The following is a 21,789-nucleotide window of genomic DNA, read 5'->3' as shown; positions in this document are numbered from 1 at the left end:
TGTGTGTATTTTATTTGAAATCATTAATTATCAATGTGTTTTAGTTGTTTTGATGGTCTAATGCAGTCTTTGTACACCCACACACTTCCTTTTTCTGTAGCTGTTACTTTTACAACTGCTTACAGTTATTTCAGCTGCTGTTCTTTAGGGTTCAGTAGGGATGCATCCATAGATCAGCGCTTGTCTTTGTGAGGTATGTTTCTTGTGGAACTCACACGTGTTGACTTTTGCAAATTAGGAACAGTCAAATTACATTCAATTGATTTTTATCACCGTACATGTTCATGTGCAGTTTATTTTTTCAAGTGCAGTAAATCAGTCAATTCTAATATGATGCATTTGTATTTATATGCTATCATATTTTATTTTTTTTATACCATTAAATGGATATTCACCATTGTCGGTCTATTCCAGCTCATCCACCTTTTTATCTAAGCAGTTCAAGTTGCTTGAGTCTGCCTGCTGATACAGAAACAAATACACTCAAAAACCTGTTTGTCTCAGCTGCTGCTGGTCTTTTAAATGTCTCTGAATTTGCAAATAATCTTCTTGATCCTTCGCAGCACCACGGTGCTGCAGTGATTAGCACCGTTGCTATAGAGCAAAAAAGTTTTGGGTTTGAACCTGTTGGTCTGCTGGGCTTTTTTATGTGGCGACTACATGTTGTCCCTGTAATGTACCTGAGGGGGTTTTCCCCTGGTACTCTGGCTTCCTCTCACAGTCTAAAGACATTAATTTGTAATTCTGAATTAGCAGTAAGTAATGTTATGACCTTGAATAGTTATCTGTCTTTTTGTGTTTTCCCCGTGATGAACTGGCAATCCAATCAGGGTGGATCCCGCTTCTCACCCTGTGCCAGGTGGGATAGGCTCTGGCCCATCTTTGAATCTAATCATACAATTGATTAAAAAATGGATACATAAAGCGGTTTTCACTATATTTTTGTCTTCATCCATATTAGATCATTTGCACACATGTTGCAACAGAGTCATCCTCATTAACAAAGCCTATGTTATTGTGCTTTAATCTAAAGAAGCGAATTCTTCTATAAGTACAATTTTTGTATCTCTGAGTGGACATTAGGTTAAGTAGACAGACCCGACATAGTAATGTGACCTAATCCTGACCTGAATAGGTCAAAGGTCAATGTTTAACACCACACTGATGGTGTTTTCTGCTACAGAGTGACATCTGTGACTCCACACTCATACTTGCACTCAAGCCAGGTATCCCTCAGATTTGAATATCAGTATTTTGTTTTTATATTATTTCTCAGTGGAAATCAAAATGCAGTTAAATATACACACCTTTTTCCCATCTGCTTGTGTGGCATAGAGCTCATCTCCACCCTCTTGACTTCTGACCTCTTGTTCTAAAGTCAGTGGTCAGTTTAACCTAATCTGTCAAGTGTTATAACCTGAACCCTGATAGCTACAGCGCTACAGCGCCCTTTGAACCTAGAATGAACTCTCACATGTAAGCTCACATAATTAAAGCAAAACAGAGATCAAGTCTTTTTTTTTAGTGAAAGAATGAGTGGGAGGAAGATGGGTGGAGAATACACAGTGAAAAAGTGACAAAAAGAAAACAGTCAGTGAGGATGAAATAAGAGGTGAAGAAAGGTCCAGAAAGATGCGGGTTAAAACGAGGGCAGAGCAAGAAAGGTGGTAAAGTGGGGGATTTTAGTCTGCTTTGTCAACTCTTTTTGTTGGCAACACTGATAATGGTTTAATGTGCCTGAGAACACTTGAACCAGTCTAAAGTCTCTGACTGGGTTGGTCTTTGGGGTCACACAGACACGTTACCTGATGCTCACAGGTTTGACGCCCACAACCTGTCCAGATGTGCCTGAATATATAATGACAAACCGAAGTGAGAAAAAGAAAACTGACAGAAAAAAAGGAGAGGGAAAAAAAGCAAAGAAGAGGGATTACTTTGTGTCTTTTTGGTCTTGTTTGTTAGTCTAAATGGGCCTGGGAACACTTAAAGCACTTAAACCAGTCTGACCAGTGTGACCTCCAGGGCACAGGGGTTAAAAGCCTTCTGCTGACAGACAGAATGACAGGGAGGGAGGGGCCAAGGGAAGTGAAAAGAAAGCGAGAGAGAATGGTAACACACTGAGGTGGAGGAAAGCGTCGTAGTAACAAGGATGTGAAAGACACAAATAAGGGAAGAGAATAAAAGTAAAGCTAGAGGAGACTTTATTAGAGCCTGAAGGCATTACTGTTTCATCTGCAATCTTTATTTAATCATATTGTCTGTAAAATCCTCAGCACGGTCATTGTTTCATTCCAGACAAATTACTTGTAATTCTCCTCATTGTCGGGTGAATACAAGACTCTATGTGTGTACACTCACATGCCTGCCAGTTGTGAACGTGTGATCTTGTCTGCACAGATTTGGGCACCAATACATTACATAATCCAGCAAAAAGTATAACAGTCACTCAGCTGGGGAGTCCACATCTATCCGAACCTCCGTCTGTTCCTAGCCAAACTTTTGCTCAACTACCTTGCCCAGTTTAGTCTGAAATTTACATTTTACAGTGCTGACATTTATGAAAATTAATATGTTGCTACAAACTTTTTATTTACTCAACACATAAGCACTTGATCATCAGAAAAAAACCCATAAAGTGAAGTCCTGCTTCAAAAAGTATAGAAATATATACGAATGTATGAAGAAATATAAATATATATATATACAATAACAGCAGCTGTACAAGTATTAAATGGAAATGAAGAAATATAATGTCCAGTGTTGTGCAATCCACATTTGTAAGTGTCTTGTGCAGTGCAAATATGCTTAAAGTGATTTAGTGATGAAGTGATTCGATTAGATGACCACGCATCTAATCGAATTAGTGTAAACAAAGTCCAGAATGTCCAGTGTGTGTGTAAGAACCATATGTGTGGGTCAGTACTATGTGGTGGTGTGATTGAGAGACCGTATCGCCTGCGGGAAGAAGCTCCTGCTCAGTCTCTCTGTGTTGGTCTTCAGGGAGCGGAATCGCTTTCCTGACCTCAACGGAGAGAACAGTCCGTTGTTGGGATGGCTGAGGTCCTTCACGATCTTCCTGGCCTTGGTCCAGCACCGCCTGCTGTAGATTGAGTGCAAGTCAGGGAGCTCGGAGCGGATGGTGCGCTCAGCTGATCGCACAACCCTCTGTAGAGCTCGTCTGTCCTGCATGGTGCTGTTCCCGAACCAGGTTGAGATGTTTCCCGTCAGGATGCTCTCTATGGTGCAGGAGTAAAAGTTCCTGAGCACCTTGGAGGGCAGTCGGACGTCTCTCAAGTGTCTGAGGTGGTAGAGACGCTGTCGGGCCTTTTTCACCACCAGGACCATGACAAGTCCTGCGTGATGTGAACTCCGAGGTATTTGAAGCTGTCTACTCTCTCCACTGGGCACTCGTTGATGACGGGGGTCCGGTAGTTCCTCTCCTGCTTAGTGCTGAAGTCCATTATCAACTCCTTTGTCTTACTGACGTTTAGAAGGAGGTTGTTCCTCTGGCACCAGTTCTCCAGATTCCTAATCTCCTTCAGATAGGGCGTCTCGTTGTTATCAGAGATCAGGCCCATCACGACGGCGTCGTCAGCAAACATAATGATGGTGGTGGAGCTGGTAGTGGCCACACAGTCATATGTGTATAAAGAGTACAGCAGGGGGCTCAGAACACACCCCTGGGGGGCTCCAGTGCTGAGAGTGATGGAGGCTGAGACATGTCCGCCCATCCTTACTGCCTGTGGTCTGCCAGTTAGGAAGTTGGAGATCCACTGACACATAGATGAGCTGAGTCCCAGGTGCTCCAGTTTGGTGGTGAGTGTGGAGGGAATTATGGTATTAAATGCAGAGCTGTAGTCGATGAAGAGCATTTTAACATAATTCCCCCTTCTAGTGTCCAAGTGAGTCAGTGATGTGTGGAGGAGATGAGAGATGGCATCGTCTGTGGAATGATTTGGACGGTAAGCGAACTGTAGTGGGTCCAGTGTGTCTGGTAGTGAAGAAATGATGAAGTCTCTGACCAGGCGTTCAAAGCACTTCATCACTACTGAGGTGAGGGCTACAGGGCGATAGTCATTGAGCAAAGCAGGGTGGGGTTTCTTCGGGACAGGAACAATGATGGACTCCTTGAAGCATGTGGGGATCACTGACTTTCAGGTCACAACCGTAATAACACAACAGAAAAGAATAGTTCAACATTTTCAAGTGTTATGTGTGTTAAAATGTGTGATAAGTTCTTCAACTTCCAGCCCATGAAAACCACACAATCTTAGGTTTTTGATTCTGTGTTCAAGTTTTATATTTAATATACAGGCATGAGTGGTACCAGCTGTCTAATCTCTTACTCAGCTTAATACGCCCATTCTGCACAATGTAGCCTTCAAGGGTTCTTTGTCTTACTGGTGATTTTTAGTTTTTACACTTATCGTTAGTGTCACCACTGATATTAAAAATCCCCAAAGTGGCTGGGGTCTAGCTGTTACACAGAAAAGATGAAAAGGTCAAACAGAAGATCCATCTCTCAGAAGAGGCTGAGATGGGAGGAGAGCGGGGAAAAAAGGAGATGGATGCTTGGTGGGAGAAGTGAGGAGAGCAGTGTGGGAGAAGGATGAGATCAGCTGAGAGAGGAGGTCATGCTGTCAGTACATCTGAAGAGTGCGGAGAAAGTCTCTCTCTCTGCTTTTTATCGTTTATCTTCTCTTCTGTCAGTTGGCGGGTGGGTGTCGCCGTCTCGTCTTTCATCTCCTCTCATCCATCTTGCTCCCTCCTTCTCTGTCTATCCTCAGCTGGAGTGGTCTCGTTTCGCTTACGTCTGCGTGTGCGCACACCTGCTAAATGTGGTCAATGAGAGTTTATACAGTTCTGAGTTATATTTTGAAACACACAGTGACATAGTCTCAAACTTTTGGCACATCGTCTCCTCGCTGTCATTCATTACCTGCAGAATTCCTGTAAGTTGCGCTTCCATTAGGACACATACACACATACTTGGGATTCGGTCACCTGTAACAGAGTGAGCTCAGAAACATCACGGCCCATTACACCACCTCACCGCCCTGTGTGTGCATATATATATGTGTGTGTGTGTGTGTGCTGCTGCATGGAGCCATTAGCTGTAATGTATCCTTTCCTCTCCATCTATATTTGAGCCCTGCTTTTTCTCTCCAGCTTATTTGCGCTCTCTGCCTTTGTTTTTTTTTCCTTTATCTTGCTCTCTCTGGATTTAGGGTATTCAAAAGGAAGCTACAAGTCATCACCTCTGCCTCATGCTTATATAATTAGTTTGTGTTGTGTGTATGTATGTGCACACAGTTTTAAAAAATCTGGTTAATAATATAAGTCACCTTCCACGGTGAGGTTCAAACTGTGTGTGTGTGTGTGTGTGTGTGTGTATATACACATTAAAGGGTCTGGTTTGTATTAACCGTACTCCGTCCTGTTCTGTACGTATCTTGAAAAAGCTGACACTTACACTTTGTGTGCGCGTTTCATTGACTACCCCGTTTCCTCATTCATCATTCAATGTCTTTCTTTTAAAGAGTGCTGGAATAAAATCAGTACTTCTGTTCCAAAAGTAAGAAAGTTTTACTCAAAATTACATTGACATTTGTAATAACACAAATTAGCTGAAGGGAAACTCCAGTGAGTTATTATGGCACTTTCATAGCAAATTGTGTGAGACTCGAAATTGAAGCAGAAAGGTCAAGATATTTAAACTTTTTGTCCACGGTGCGGATCAAGCTACAGTGCATCCAGTATTTACTTCTGAAGCGCCCTTTCATTAGATTACATTCAAAATGCACATCCTTGCTAAGGAATAATATTATCGCTCAAGCCAGAATCAAAGTAACAAAGGCTACGTCCACACGTACCCGGGTATTTTTGAAAACGCAGATTTTTCTATGCATTTGAACCTTTCGTCCACACGTAAACGGCGTTTTTGGTCACTGAAAACTGAGATTTTTAAAAACTCCGGCAAGGGTGGATATTTTTGAAAACTCCGTTTTTACATTTACGTGTGGACGAAAAAAACGGAGAAAACGCAGCGTCAAAGGTGTGCACATTTTTCGATGACACACCATGCGCCACGTTATTGTTTCGGTGAAATGAATATCTACAATACTGTTACTGTTAATTGTACTCTCTGCAGTGTTTAAATGCTTACACACACAGTTACTGTCCCTCCACACATACGACTCGGTTCTGCTTCTATGCCCCAGCTTTGTTTACTTTTTCCCACAGAGGCTTCTAGACTTCTGATTGGCCAACATTTCTGCACGGTTAGGAATATATCGCCACCTGTTGTTTTGGCATGTTCCTAGCAGCGTTTTCCTTCATTTCTGCCTTTACGTGTGGACGGGATTATTTTTTAAAACGAAAACGGAAAATCTCCGTTCAAAAATACCCGTGTACGTGTGGATGTAGCCAAAGATAATATTATTAGGATTATTGTTTAAACCTTTTTAGATGTACAGAAGATTGTGGACTATTCTCACAGGTAGTGTAACACTTTCTGTGATTATAGGGAATAAATGCATAAATAGTGTAAGAGCCCTCTCTTACACTATTTACAACAGGACAGCATGTGTTAATGGCGACGTGTTTGTGCTTTGCTTTCAGGTGTTGGTTCATCCAAAGTCGTGGTGTTTTCAGCGTTTCTCAATGGCCACTATCCCCCTGCTGACCTCACCGGAGACATCACTGTGTCCTACAGCTCGCCGACAGGTAAAAAAAACCCAAACCAAACCATGTGACAAATTTTCTGAATGGACATGTTTAATTTAACCTAAAACTTACAATTTCACAGAATACAACACAATTATCCTAATTATTACATGTTGTTGAATTAATTTTTTGTTAAATTTGTTACCAAGTAGTTATGATCAGGCTTTGCTGTGCTAATATTTAACTTGGGTGCATAAACCTCCAAACGCATGCAAGAGCTGATAGTCCTGCTACCTTCCAATCAGCTCGAAGTCTTCCTGAAGGACGTATTCACAATTGATAGAGTAGTATTGCAGATGGGTCCAAGTGGTCACAAGAAGACAAGATTAATCCACAACTTGCAACAATAAAATTAGTTTATTTTTAAACTGCTTTGACATATTATCCTGGTAAATAAAGTCCGCTCCATCAGTATTTTAAATCTTTTAAAAATCCCTGATTGGTTGGGCTCTATCATAGAGCCTTGTTCACTGTCTGATGATAAAATTTACTTTCTCAGACCCAAGTGGACCCTCACAAGCTCACGGAGGCAGAAGTTAACAGAAATTGGACAACGACTTAACACTAGCTAACAAAGAGCAGCATAAATTTGCAAACAGAGTGAAAAGCTAAGCGCGATGTTATTCCCACTTGGCTTTTCGCTCTGCTTTCCTGCGATGGAGTTAAATCTATAAGTCTGTTCCAGCATTACCGTTAGAAGCATTCTGGTCTATAACATCACTTCCAGTGTTGTGTGACAGTGTTGAACACCAGCTGCTAACAGTGTGCTGACTTGAGGTAATGACATCTGGGCACTTTCCAGACAAGCCCAGTTCATCCCCCTGCTGCCTCCAGGCATCTGTTTCTAGGCCCGGCAATATTTTTGGAAGATATTACTTTCCCCCTTGCAAACCAACAAAACCACTCTTTATTTCAAATGTCATGGACCTCCTCGTAAAAAAAAAAAAAAAAGATTTATTTGAATATTTGTTCAGAAATCAGGTCATGAAAAAAACCCTGTTTTCTTGCTATTGTTTCCTTTGGATTGCATTTGCTTTGGCAGGCCTCTGTTGGTGGAACAGTCTCTCCGCCCCAGAAGCACATTTTACGTGAAATGTCTGGAAATATTGGGAAGTGTTTCTTTTTTGTTAAACTTTATTGTGCTGCTAAAAATAGCTGAAAATACGGAGTCTGGAGTAGTTCAGCAGATCTTAATAGCCAAGCAGCTTGGGGAGAATATGTTGGGAGCTGATCTTGGGTTTGGAAAGAGAGCCAATGGACTGTAAGTAGAATTAGAAAAAGTTTACTGCAGGTTAGAGGATGAAGACAGATGAAGAACAGGATGGGGACCATGAATGAGGTACACACAAGTTATGTTTAAATGGAACGGAGAAAGAGAAACAGGGAGGGTAAACATTGTTGAGAGAAAGGATGGGAAGGAGGAGGACGACAAAAGCAGAGGAAAATGGGAACTACAGAAGCCCTAGGTATAAACTAAAAGAAGGCAATCTTTGTTAGAATGAGGAAGGAAAAGCAGGGAAGTAAATTAAGCTTATTCTCACTGCATGGTCAAAACTATGAGGACACTTGTGCATTACAACCACTGTCTGCCAAATATTAAAACCTGGCTGCAGGACTTGTTCCCATTCATATACAAGAGCATTAGTCCAACAAGTGTTGGACTGAAATCAGGGATCATTAAGATTTCCTGGGAATGGAACGAAGAAGCTTTACCTAAAATCTTAAAAAACTTCCCCTTTGGCCATGTAATGTAAATTAGAGTTGGCAGTGTTGAGGGGAATGTGGACCTCAAAACTGATCTGGATAGTAGATTAGTAGACAGCACTGCCATTACTGAATCAGAATATTTCTCAACAAGATTCCAGGATTCATTTTAAAAAAAAATCACTCATTCAGTTTTGATATATGACCAGGTGCGATTTAATCTGTGAGTCACCAGAACTACTTTAGATTTTTAGTAAATGACTACATTTATCACAGCTTGTACTTTATTCGTCAGTAAAACTTTATTTTTGCTGGAGCAGTGACGACAATGCAGGTGGATGCATTTATATGAAAATGATTCACAAGTACACACAGCAGTCATGCCACATTCAGGCCTACTTCGGCTCTGCCCCGTTGAAAAAACTCTGTCTCGTTGATCAGAAAGAAGGGCAAATCGGTGCAGTGCTGCCGAATAAGCTTCAGCGTAGTGGCCTGCAGACAAGTGTAACACTGGTCACATACATGCAAATAAAAATGAAACAGATGTCCTGGCAGGTTTGATTAAAAACATTCAACGTGAGACACTGCTGTTTGTGTCTTTGTCAGTGTATCTTTTAACAATGACCAGTCCATTCCTTGTAACTCCATGGTTGTGTGTTAATCTCCAGCAGTGCCTCATCCTATCTCATCCTCTCTCATCCTCTAAACGCTGTCTTGGCTTGGGAGGAATGCATCACTTTGTTTCTGTTCCTTTCCTTCTTTCCTCATTCCCACCCGGGGGTGATGATTATGCCTTCACACCACCCACTTATATAACGCCATCCCACCCCGGGGCTACTGTGCCCTTCTTTAAGCCCTACAAAGGCTCTGACATTTAAGAAGACTGCTGACTTCTTAAGCCCTTCAAAGGAGGCTTGACGGTGTCAGGAGTTGTTACAATCTAGAAAGAATTTCATTAGTGGCCCTCTTTGATTTTCTTAATACGTTGAGAGAGAGCTCTGCACAAACACACTTGAGAAGGATCAGGTGGTCAAGTTGGCGTTTACAGTACACTGTTAGCTCGTACACAAGCTAACAGTATAGTGGCCATTTTCATCTGAACAGGCAGAGATACATTGTGACTGTGCGGATACTTTCCATAAAACCCAGCCAGCCGTGATTCACTGGTTGCTAGGCCAATTCGTGTGGAAACCTAGGAAGCTAGTTGGCAGCCTTTCTTGTTTTCTTCTGTTTTACTGAACTTGCCAGAATGACCAGCATCTCCATATGTTGATGTCTCCAGGACAATGCAGTATTTTTGTTGGGTCACTCCTCTTTTGACTACCAGGCCTGAAATCCATTTGTAAGGAACTTTTGTTAAGCCAGCTGATGCTGATGTTGGTTGCTACGTCTGCCAAGCGGATCATGTTCTAAACTCTCTTTGTTAGCGTGCTCTGTATTACAACAGCTTAGTAACAGATTTGGAGGAATGCAAGGCCACAGGCCAGGAAACAAGTAATGTAGTTTTTTTCCTTGTTTTTTTTTTTTTACAGGATAACTTGAGATTTAAAAAAAAAAAGCAAATTAATATTTTCTCATGAGCTGCAAGATCATGTGATATGTACAGAACCATATTTGTCTGTTGTTGTATTTTTATTAGTATTTTAATGCATACAGCATATCCTAATAACCCTTAATTTAACTTTTTTATTAACCTTATACAAAAACAGGTTTTCAGGGTTTTCAGGCTTCTTAGAGATCTCTACTCTGTATTTCTGTTCCACTAAGGGGGTATTTGGAAGAATTAAAAAACTTGATAGAGCTGGATTTAGTTTATCTGAAAGGACCTTAGATGGCAGAGTTTTTCCTGGCTCAAAATATGTCTTTGAGGGGGACTGTGCACATAACTGTGTTTGGTCAACGTGTGGATAAGGCAGTGATTCAGTGTTACTTTACTGACAGAAATCTATGCACTTACCAGCTATTTGTGGCCAAAATGTATTTTATGTATAAAAAAAAATAATAATAATCATGATGATTTCTCGTTTTAGAAAGGGCAAAACCTCATCTGCACTTTTAAAAAATTTTTATTGAAAATTTAGATTGCATGCAAAATATTTTTTTGCTGCATTATAGTTTTGCTAGTTTTCAAATATTTTGCATGCAATTGTAGAGTGTTCAGAGATTAATTGCATCTATTAATTAAATGTGTGTGTTTGGACAGTCTGCATATTAGTAATTCTTTATTTTGTTCTAATTTTCTTTTAATTTTTTTAAATTTTTTATTGTCAGTAGACCTGAAAAATCAGTTTTAGCGAAAACCCTAAATGAGCATCATTGAACTTATTGATTTCCATTAGCTGATTTGTGCTTCCTACTTGGATGTTTATTTGGCATCAGGTTATTTTAAATTATTTAATAATTGTACCTATATACTGCTTGGACTTTCTGCTATTAAGACTGGTGGAGACCCTGCAGACACCTTGATTGGGGCGAAAATAGTTACTCAAGTCATTGAATTTCAGACTTTTTTTTTTTTTACAAACTAATTGGATGGCATCTTGAACCCCTCATGAGTTTTCAGTTTCGCATTTATTCAGAATTTTTGCTGGCAGCAGACACTTGTGGCATATTAAAAGCTTTTTCCTCTTGCTAAAGCAATTACGGTAGATTATACCACAGAAAAGGCAAAGACTGTTCAATGAGAAGCCCTCATATATCAGTGCAGACAGAAGAAAAATAAGAATAATAACCTTTTATTGTCCATTGTGCTTTGTTCATGGACACTGCAGCTTTGTGGAACATGGATTCAGACCGTGAATCTCCTGTGGGAAAAGTAGCGCCTTACAAGGATGCTCCTCTGTTACGTTCTCAGTCCACGAGCCCGCAGTTGTCAACCAGAAGTCAGTTGTGAACTGATGGAGGAAAATATAATCCTGATGTTGTACTTTCTTGTTAATCTAAGGGAAAAAAAACAAACGAATAAAAACATTGGTTTGTGCGCGAAAAGGATGTTACAAAGTGGAGAATGGATTTTTCGAAAGTAAAAAGATTTTATTTCCAAAACTCTTAAAAAGAATGAAAACAGTTCTGAGCTCTGTAATTAATTATAAAAAGAACACCTTCTCAGCTTCTTCGGCTATTATTGATATAATAAAGGCTTACAGCCGTGAAACATTAAACTTTTCTAATTCTACCACAGCAGCTAATGGATCCAGAGTTTCACTTGAAGGAGATTTTTGAAAACCGAAGACTGATTGACCATTGCCTGGCAGCTGGCCAGAAGCAGCTACACACACTACTGTGTGTGTGTGTGTATCCATCCACGCATGTGTATGTGTGTGCGTGGGTTTTTGCTGTGTGAGCCTCCTCGCTCCATTTGACATGTCTTTTACATTTAAAAAATGTAATGGGTGCTTTTAGGTCCTTCTCACTTTTCTTTCTCTCTCGTCCATTTTTGTGTTGTTTTATCCAGTCTTTTTCTTCCTTTTCCTTCCCTCCGCGTTATGGTTTTTCTTTCTTTTTGTTGGCAGTGTAGAGTAGTAATCTGAGCTCCAGACAAAGTAATTACTGGACTTAGCATTTCAGGATTAGATAATACTGCTCAATATGAAGACATTATGGGATTTTGTTGGTATGCGGCTGATCCTGCATTTCAGGTAGATTAGCCATCAAACTGCCAATAGCGCCGATGTTTCTTTTTTTCAATAATGCTCCGTATAGCAGAGCTACATTATCAGTGAGTCAGGACAGAGAACCAATATGCTTGCAGCAACATTACTGCTGAGAACTGAAAGAAACTTTATGTATGTATGTATGTAGTATTGTAGACTGTCTTATTACCAGGAAACAATTGTGGCAATAATTTGTGTGTGGTAATATTGTGACCCATAGCTATGTTTTCAAGTCAAAGAACCTCAAGCCGCTGTGAGAAGAAACTTAAAAGCACATTTTAGAGCCAGGAAAACCATGCACTTTTAACAAAAACAAATAGGCAGTTAAAGCAAAACTATAATATTGTCAGGAAATGGATCAAAATCCAGTCTCTTGTGTTGTATTTGGCTATGTTTGTGCATATATACGAAAGCATGTGAAGTCGGTATGCACAAATGGTGATGATGATTGTTTAATAAGAGAATCTAAACTTTTAAAAGCGAGGGCTACCTCTGCATTTGTTTATTTATTTCGCATAAAATTGAATAAATAAATAAAACATAGGAAATATTACCAACTAGACATTAGTTCAGCTGATCATTAGTTGTGATTTGGCGCTATATAGATAAAATTGAATTGAATTGATTCAGACCCAACTAAATATATTGTTAGGTACCCTGTATTGTTAACAGTACATATCCTGTGCACTTGGCATGAAATTCTATCTTTGAAATACAAACTCTTTAAACTGTAAAAAATCTTGCTTCTTAAAGAAGTGGCAGAGTTATGACGAGAGGGAGCGATGGAGGCAGAGTTATTACAGGAAGGAGAGGCAGCCATAGGAAGCGCGACTTTCATCAGGTTTAATAAGACGTGAACCTTTTGACTCAGCACCTCGCTGCCTTTTCATTGGCTTGCAACCTGCCATCTGCTTCTCATTCACCTTCACAGGAAATCCTCTTCAACCAATCATATCAGAGTTTAATCTGCCAGACTTCTGTTGCTGTGAACTAAAGGTTAGAGAAGCAGCACGCTGACTTTTTAAATCCCAGGGCAGCTGGAAAAATATAGCACTGAGGAGCACAGAGAAGAGATGCTGTCTTATCACAAATATTTTTGTGTTACTTTTTCAACCCTGACTTCCTTGACATAAACAGACAGACACAAACCAAAGTATTTTTTGTTTTTATCACCACAAGGAACACACACACACAAAAATCCTTCATATATTTTCATTTGAAGGTTAAAACTATCAACCAAAACTGTTTCGCTGCATCATAATTGAATGCTCCTTCTGTTTCTACTTAGGCCTTCCACAGTTTTCTTCTTCTAAATGAGTTAATACTGATCAGGTTATAAGAAGAGACGTCTCTTTCTGTTGATCCCATCAGCCCGATTTCCACACAAACCTCATGACGATAGACTATTTAATTTTCGATTTGGACATCTTATCATATTCACGATCGGTATGGCTGAGTCAGATGGCTGCCTTTTCCTCCAGCTGTACTTTCCAGTTGTGTGGGAAGGCAAACCAAACACTTGAGAGGAATTTTTTTTAGGTCTGTCTATATCCATATGAAGGAAGATGGAGGTTTTCTCAGGGAATTCCCTTGCCAGTTCTTCCAGTTCTTTGTTACTGGTCCGACCAAATAAATCTAGATGGGAGAACTGATAACACTTTCTTTTTTTCTGTTTTTTCATTCCTTCACCTTTCATATTATAACATTTAACTCTTTCCTTTTCATTTCTGCAGAGCTTAATCCTAAAGGTAAGTGCTTTATTCGTAGAGTTTCATAGACTAGAGCAAGTAGAAACACAGTCTTTTATTAAAAAGACAAACATGTACTCTAGATATACACATAAATAAATCTAAATATATATGATCTACTGAGATCACACCCATGTTCTTGTATATTCATGTACACTTCTACACTTACTGAAACGTAAAGATTATCAAAACTACGCCATATACTTTCCAAACACACACACATACATTCAGAGCTGTATATACAGGAAGGGCCTGCTGCCTACTGTTTATGTTCCTGTTATGTGATATACTTGGCAAGAGTCTATACACACACATACTCTAATTCAAATACACAAACACACACATTTTCCCGCTTTATAGAAAATGTAAATATCCCTTTATATCCATTTATTCTTTTAAACTGTGTTGAGTTTACACAGAAATATCATCTGTCTCACACATACAAGCATAAAGTGTGTTGACTTGCTGCGCACACATGCACTCCAGCAGTAGTGCTCCTAGTTGTCAGCTGGCATTTATTTAAGATTGTTTGTGTTTGTGTTTGTGAGTTTTGATACAGAAGTGGACCCCTGTGATCTGTAGTGGCTCTGCAGCAGTCCACACACACATGTTTGTATGGCCATTTTTTGAGGATATTTATTCACTAGACTAGTGATTCTCGGGCAGTGATGCATGTTTTTTCAGGAGCACTATTTAATCTAGTAATTTGGAAAAAAAAAATCTAATTAATTAAAGAATTTAGTTTACCTGTTGGTTATGAGAGGAAATATTGGTGTAGGGTTATGGGAGTCCCTCTGACAGGTCTGTGAGAACTTGTTGTCAGTTGATTTAAAATATGTAGGACATAAGTGAAACTCTAGTATGCTAGCTAGAATTCTACACAAAACACCTTTGAATATGATGACCTACAAAACAGCAGCCCAACCATCAGGGTTGATCCACTGGATCTCCTGTCCTGAGTCATGGGTAGCCCTAGTTAATTGTTGCATTCAGTACAAACTGGACCGTAGCTTTGGGAAACAAAAGTTTTAGGATTGTTTAAACCATCACGCCTTGTTAAATAACAGTGTATAGATTCATGCAGAGCATAAATGCCAGATTACTAATACACTATGAGAGAGGCGTAGGAACTCACCTGGATATTTAATGCCAACATGTAGTGCAGGTTAGTTGTAGCATGTGCACATGATTTATTGAAGACCAGACTGTGCGGTGATTTTTTTTTAAACTTTTTTTGTTTTGCTTGGGTCCACACACAAGTAAGGCAAGAGGATATGTGCATGAAATGCAGAGTCGATTGACATGCAAACATATCTCTGAATGCATATAGACACAAACACATGAGTGACATCACCACTGCTGTGGTAAGAACCTGATTCTGTACAGTGGTCTCCTTCTTAAATAAACTCTGTGGTCTCTCTCTCTCTCCTTTCCCCTTCTTTCTCCCCCCTCTGTCTCTGACATACTGTACCGCAAAGATACATCTGTTTGAATCAGTCTTCTCATATTACAGTGCGATGGTTTACACTTCCATTCCATTACAGTACATTGTGACTTTAAGTATTTAACATTTGATAATAGAAATGACTTTATGGCTTTATTTCCTCTATCTCACTTCCCAACCCCACCTGTTTTTGCTAGGAGCTATCAGAAAGGAAGTTAAGGGGTTAGAGGTCACAATGTGTGATTTGATCTGTAGATTCAAATGCACCTACACTTTTTTTTTGCAATTTATACATCCCCAAAACATCAACAGCTTACAGAAGACTCAGGAGAGGCAGTGGATGGATTAAAGAATCTGTAAGAAAAACAGGGAAACCTCAGTTTACTGTAGCTGAGAAATTGTGTTTAGCCCCTTATTCTTTGGCTTTAGTCTTACTGCGGCCTCAGTTCCAGTTTCTGAATTGAAGCATTTCCACAAACAACAACAATTTGAACAATTTGCTGTTTTTCTTTCTGCTGACGTCCTTCTCAACATACAAACTGACTAAAACAGAGAAAAAAATAACAAACTACAATATTAAACATTTACTTTGCGTGTCTCCGAGTGCAACTTTAGCAGAGATATTCTGTATTTGAGTTATTTTAAAATAGTTATGATATGCATCTACAAAAACATATATCATGTATGTTCAGAGCCTGCATTTAGAAAGCATTGTTGTGTGTCTGAGACCACACAACAATGCTTGCCTCTTGTAACTCTTTAGCATCGGAGTTATTATCATCTTATCAGGTCCTTCCTTTTTTTGCTTTTTCACTTCTTTAATCACTTTATGCAGTTTAACCTCATCTAATTAGTCTAAAATCTTGATGATGAAAATGTATGTTTCATATTCCAAGTCATTTTTGAAATAAAACAGTCAAAATCACTGATCTCAATGTTAGTTAAAGGTCATGTATGCATTTCTTTGATAATTGTTTTTAGCCATCCCTGGGGTTATTGTAAAAAACAAATATAATAAAATGAAAAAAATAAATAATATAAACAAATATAAATAATATGCAGTAAAAATAAATAATTAGGACTGTGTAGAACTCATGTATGTGAATATATTACTCCAAAGTGCACCAACATCACGTATAATGTTGAGAGGTCCAGGTCAGTGAGGTCTAGCAGCTACAACTTTCTACAGCTGCCTGTGGCAGAATCTACTTGGATGAGTTTAATACAATTGTTAAGAACTTCATTTGTACCAGACTATTGACATGCTTTTTAATCCTGTTCATCTGGACACTTTACCTTGAGTCTATGGAGATTTATTTGTTTTTTGAGAAAGCCTCAAGAGAAACAGGTTATTTATGGGGATCTTTTTTTAACTAAATTTTGGCCTTGTTCAATTGTAGTACAGTACAGCAACACAGACACAAGCACAGACACACTAACTGTGTCTCAATGCATAAAACACTGGACTGGAGGTGACCAGAAGTATTTTCCTCGTTTCCCATTTGTTTGTTTTCCAGATTTTTCTGTGATAATCAACCGAGTTTAAATTTTAGACAAAGATAACCTGGGCCACATGGTGTCTGTGTGGGAACTCCAGCTTCCTCCTACAGTCCAAAGACGTGCATTTAGTGGGGTTAGCTTGATTCATAATTTAAAATTGGCCATAGATGTCAGTGTGAATGGTGGTCTGGCAATCTTTCCAGGATGTACTCTGGTGGAGAATGAATAAATGAATTTATTTATTAAGGAGAAAAACCTTCCTGAGGTTAAGTAACCCCTCCCCCCGAAAAGAAAAAGATCTGACAAAGTAACACATAATGCCACAATCTAAAGACATCTGTCTTATTATGTAGATGCATTATGTAGATAGATTGGCTTTGGGACTGCAGTGAATCAGGGTCAGAGAAGTTGGAACAGTGGTGAACCTTCCCAGGAATGGCTGGCCTAAAAATTACTGCAAGAGTGCATTGACGTCTCATCCAGTAGATAACAAAAAACCCCGAATAAAATCTAAAGAACTGCAGGCCTCTCTTGGATCAGTTAAGGTCAGTCTTAATGACGCAACGACAAGAAAGGGACTTGGCAAAAATGGGAGTGCTCTAAGGCAAAAAACACTGCTGACGAAAAAGAACACAAAGGCTTATCTTACAAAAATGATCTTGATGATCCCGAAGACTTTTGGGAAAAACTTCTGTGGAACATCATGCCAACATGATAATACTATGGTCTGGGGCTGCTTTGCTACTTTAGGACCTGGACGACTTGTTGTAATTGATGGTGCCATGAATTCTCCTCTCTACTAGAAGGAGAATGTGCAGCCATCAGTTCATACCCTGAAGCTTAAGAGCACTTGGGACATGCACCAAGACAATAATCCCAAATACACCAGCAATTCTACCTCTGAATGATTCAAAAATACAAAACAAAGATTTTGGAGTGGCCTAGTCAAAGTCCAGACTTAAATTCAATTGAGATGGTTTGGCATGACCTTAAACAGACCATTCATGCTCAGAAACTCAGAAAAGTGTGGCTAAGTTAAAACAATTCTGCAAAGAAGAGTGGGCCAAAATTCCTCTCTAGCGCTGCGAAAGACTTATTGCCAGTTATCACAAATGCTTGATTGCAGTCTTTGTTGCCAATTGCAGTTCTTGCTGCCAAGGTTGGCACAACCAGTTATTAAGTTTAGGGGGCAATCACGTTTTCTCACAGGGTGACGTATGTTTGGGTAGCTTGTTTCTTTTAATAAATAAAATCCTAATTTAAAAAAACTCACTTTGTATTTAGTCAACGTATCTTTGTCTAATATTTAAATTTTTTGATTAAAATATGTATGAAGTTGGCGAGAAGTGTGCACACACCTATGCCACCTCCTATTAGTCCAATTCATTCTTCCCTGTCTGTCTCACCGTCCTTTCTTCTCCATGTTCAACTCTTTTTTTCTCTTTGTTACTTCAGCATTATTTTCCTCTAATTTGTCTCCATCTCTTTGTCCTTTCTTTGTCATTTTTCCCTACTTGTAACTTTTATTATGTGTTTATATTTCCTCCTCTTGCTTTCCAATTCCATCTTAGCATTTCTTTAGAGTTTCTTGTTTAAATGGTAAGATCAACAAAACCAGCCTGACTCAGCAAACAGTGTTTGAATTGTGTTTTAAACAAAAAACATCCCTTATTATTACCTTAGTAAGGAAGGACCATAAGGGTAAAAAAAATACCATCAGAACACATAATAAAAGGATTTAAGTGGCTGCATTCACCATTCACTATATATCCTATAAACTTTACCTTAGTAGGGATCATTTTCCAAAGCTATAACGACCTTTACTTGATACCTTGGTGTTTTTGATTTTTTTAATGTTTTTCCTTCCTTCCTTTCGGGCAGCCAGTGCTTTCATTCATTTCAGTATGTTGTGAAATTCAACTTGGAAACACTTGAAACTTGCCTGAGTCAGCCAATCCATCACAGCGCACATCATGTCTGCCCTGATTATCATCAATGTTACTTTAAAACACATTGGTCATCTGTTATATATTTAAAAAATTTGTGATGTTTATTAAATGAGCTTGAATGCAAAAGCACATAAAAAATGATCAAATTGTTTTTTTTATAGAGTCAAAACGTGAAATTGTATTTTCTTGGAGATCCGAATTGGATATTTTCTGTGTTAAGGCGATCATGTTCAAAGGCAGGAACTGATCAGTCAGCTGGATGATAAAACAGTGAAAAATGGATCGACGTATCATGACCGGTAACGTTACTTAACAGCGCTGAGAATAGTTTGCGTTTAGATTGATTTTTATATTTAGTAAATATGCAGCATATTCACTTTGACAACATGTATATCTAACCCTCTTTGTTGTGTTTGTTGGAAGTGATGTGTTGTTTAACTATCCAGCCATCCAGAACGAAGGGTCAATGAGAATTTAGCTGAGTGAGGAAAGAAGAAAGCAGGCCTCAGTCCGTCTTGCTCTTTAAAACTTTGAACTTTTTCTCTCTCTCCATCTTCCTTTTCCCCTGTTTTCTACTGTTTTCTTTGGCTTTGCCTCTTCGCTTTTTCTCTCTAGGCCTCAGTGCATACATTCAAACCAAATTGAATTATTCACATAATCACATAATAATTGCTTGTCTGGGAGGAAAAGGTGCACAGTAGTTGTGTGTAATTATTACTATCTGTAATAACCTGGAACTTTCCCTAATTAAACCGTCCCTTCTCATATTATTTTCCTTTCAGTCTCTCTCTCTCTCACATGTTGGTTTATTTCCACTTGTTTTTCTGCTCAACTCTCCTGTCATTAGCTCACCTCCTCTCCTCTGGTTACTTCGCTCCATCTCTTCCTAACAACTGTTTTCCTCCATCGCTCCTTTCCCTCGCACTGTTATTCTAGCTAAGTGTACATTTCTGCCAAGCTCAGCACTCCATACACTCTGAACATAGTTGTAGTTGGCCTTAACTCGCCTCCTCACTTCCTTTTTCTTTTTTCTTGTCAGTCCCCACCATCTTTTACAAAACTTCCCTTTCTGATCTTCGGCAAACTCACCTCCACACTTGGCGTTGATGTCGAGTCTCTCGTTCTCCTAGCTCTCAGATGCTCATGCAATAGGAATACCTGAACTGTTGACTGTGTGAACAAATGTTAACTGCGATATCGAGGCCTCGTTTGAGTCACTGCGGTGGGGAGTATAAATTGAAGGACTAGTCTCTAACGTTAAGGTTCTATTTCTGGAAAGGAGCAACAGGAGGAGGGAAACTCGATTTAAGATTTTAAGATGAGCAATGCAGAATTACTTTATTAATAATAATAATAATAGTAATAAATAGTTTACCTTTTTAAGAATCTTTTCTGACTATAGTGATGGTTCTTATTTGCAGGAGTTCCCAAGGTCCTCCAGTCCAGGTTCAATCTTCCTCCATCATTGGTGTGTGTTGCTTGTCCTCCACCCAAAGCCACCAAGTTTAAGATAACTGTGGACACCAACCAGCCACCAGTTGACCTGAGCTCCATCTTCCGAGGTAATAGCACACTCACTCTGTATGAAAATACTTGACAATGATGTGCTGGTGGCGCTCTGTTTCCCAAACAATTAAGGTTCTCTATTTGAATCACAGATTTCCAGAAACCAAAGTGCACTGTTCTGTTTAAGTCATTGTCTGTGGAGATTGGTATGCAGTATTAACGTGCATTTGTTTAAAGTGGGTTGTCCACCTATTGCAACTGGTTGGCTTGTGCACACGTTGAAACGTAAACCCACACCAAAAGCTTAGCTCTAGGTATAAGTGATAAATAGGGAAAGAATGCTATATAAAGCACAAATCAGTAAATGTCAGTGATTAAACAATTTTTTTCATGCACACTTTACCGTGTCTGTGTCTGTTTAGTTCTTCTGAATTGGCTACATCTTACAGTTAATGATTCGTAATAGCCAATAATCAATGACGTGGCTACCTAAGTGTTTAACACAAAGCCAGATGATTTAAGCATGAATGGAAAGCTAGCGAAGGCAATGAGAGATGTGTAGCTGTGCGAATGTGTATACATTTATATGAATAATCAACGGTTATGTATCAGTGTGTGGTTGTGTATTTATACGAGTCTGTTTATGCGTGTTTATTTGTGATTCCGTGTGTGTGTAGGTCTGAGCTCTGGGAACGTCTGTTCTGCTTCCCAGTTATCTAACAATCGGCCACAGTCAGCAGCTCTGACGTCTAAACACACACACATAGTGTTCATACTGAGTGTGTGCTTTTTGTGTGAATAGAGATTTGTGTAAGCTTATTTTGTGTTTGTACATGCGACTGTATCTTGTTCTGCTTTGTTGGCGTCCTGTATCACGATTGCCTGTCCTATCTGTCTCATCTCATAGTTTTTTGTCTTTCTGTCTCTCTCTGCAGAGTTTTCAGCAAAATCAGAAGATAAGGATGGGAATAGTTTGGCTTTCCAGCTTCTGTCAGGAGCCAAGGTTACTGTGCTAGCCTCCAAGACCTCCCGTAAGTAACAGCACCGGATAATGAACGGGATTTTAATAAGATTCATCTTTTGGCTCCATCAAAGCTGTTTAATTGTGGGATTAAAACAAGTCTTGCAAATTATCTGTTTCTAATACAGTCCTGTTCCAGGTGTCTATTTTTTTTTTTGATAGCTTTCAATTACTTGTGATAGAAAATCCTGCCTTTTTGTATTTCTTGGAGTCTTTGAGGACCTTTTGTTGATACCAGTTGGATTAAAAGAGAATAGGTAGTTTGGTGGCACATGGTAAGTACAGTGGTCCCTCGCTATAATGCGGTTTACCTTTCGTGGCCTCGCAGTTTTGCGGATTTTTTTGCGCAATTTTGCATGTTTTTTTTTTTTTACAGTGCATTTTGTGCATCCTGATTGGCTGTAGACCATTGTCAGTCAATCTCGTGCCTTTCTCATGTACAGTACAGAATGCATTCAGCTTGTCGAATTTACATAAATCTTCAATCACTAGCAGTGTGACTCTGAAGTGCTGTACTGTACGTTTGTAAGTTTTCTCC

At 39.2% G+C, this 21,789-nt stretch overlaps 1 protein-coding gene across 6 annotated transcripts in view; it reads left to right on the top strand.

Annotated features, from left to right (window-relative positions):
* The window catches only part of bbs9 (Bardet-Biedl syndrome 9), a 175,927-nt gene that overhangs the window by 36,613 nt on the left and 117,525 nt on the right, over positions 1-21,789 (top strand). For 5 of the 6 annotated variants that reach the window (XM_085176809.1, XM_085176811.1, XM_085176813.1 and 2 more), the window contains 4 exons: positions 6,622-6,726; positions 13,817-13,831; positions 20,146-20,286; positions 21,166-21,261. In XM_085176809.1, the coding sequence (XP_085032935.1) occupies positions 6,622-6,726; positions 13,817-13,831; positions 20,146-20,286; positions 21,166-21,261 (357 nt within the window). The remainder of the gene's footprint in view (positions 1-6,621; positions 6,727-13,816; positions 13,832-20,145; positions 20,287-21,165; positions 21,262-21,789) is intronic. The other variant, XM_085176814.1, reaches the window with a different exon arrangement.

This window comes from Neolamprologus multifasciatus, chromosome 11, assembly GCF_963576455.1.
Source record: "Neolamprologus multifasciatus chromosome 11, fNeoMul1.2, whole genome shotgun sequence".
NCBI classification, from domain to species: Eukaryota; Metazoa; Chordata; class Actinopteri; order Cichliformes; family Cichlidae; genus Neolamprologus; species Neolamprologus multifasciatus.
Note: the sequence above shows the minus strand (reverse complement) of the source record. Positions and strands in the feature narration are given on the sequence as shown.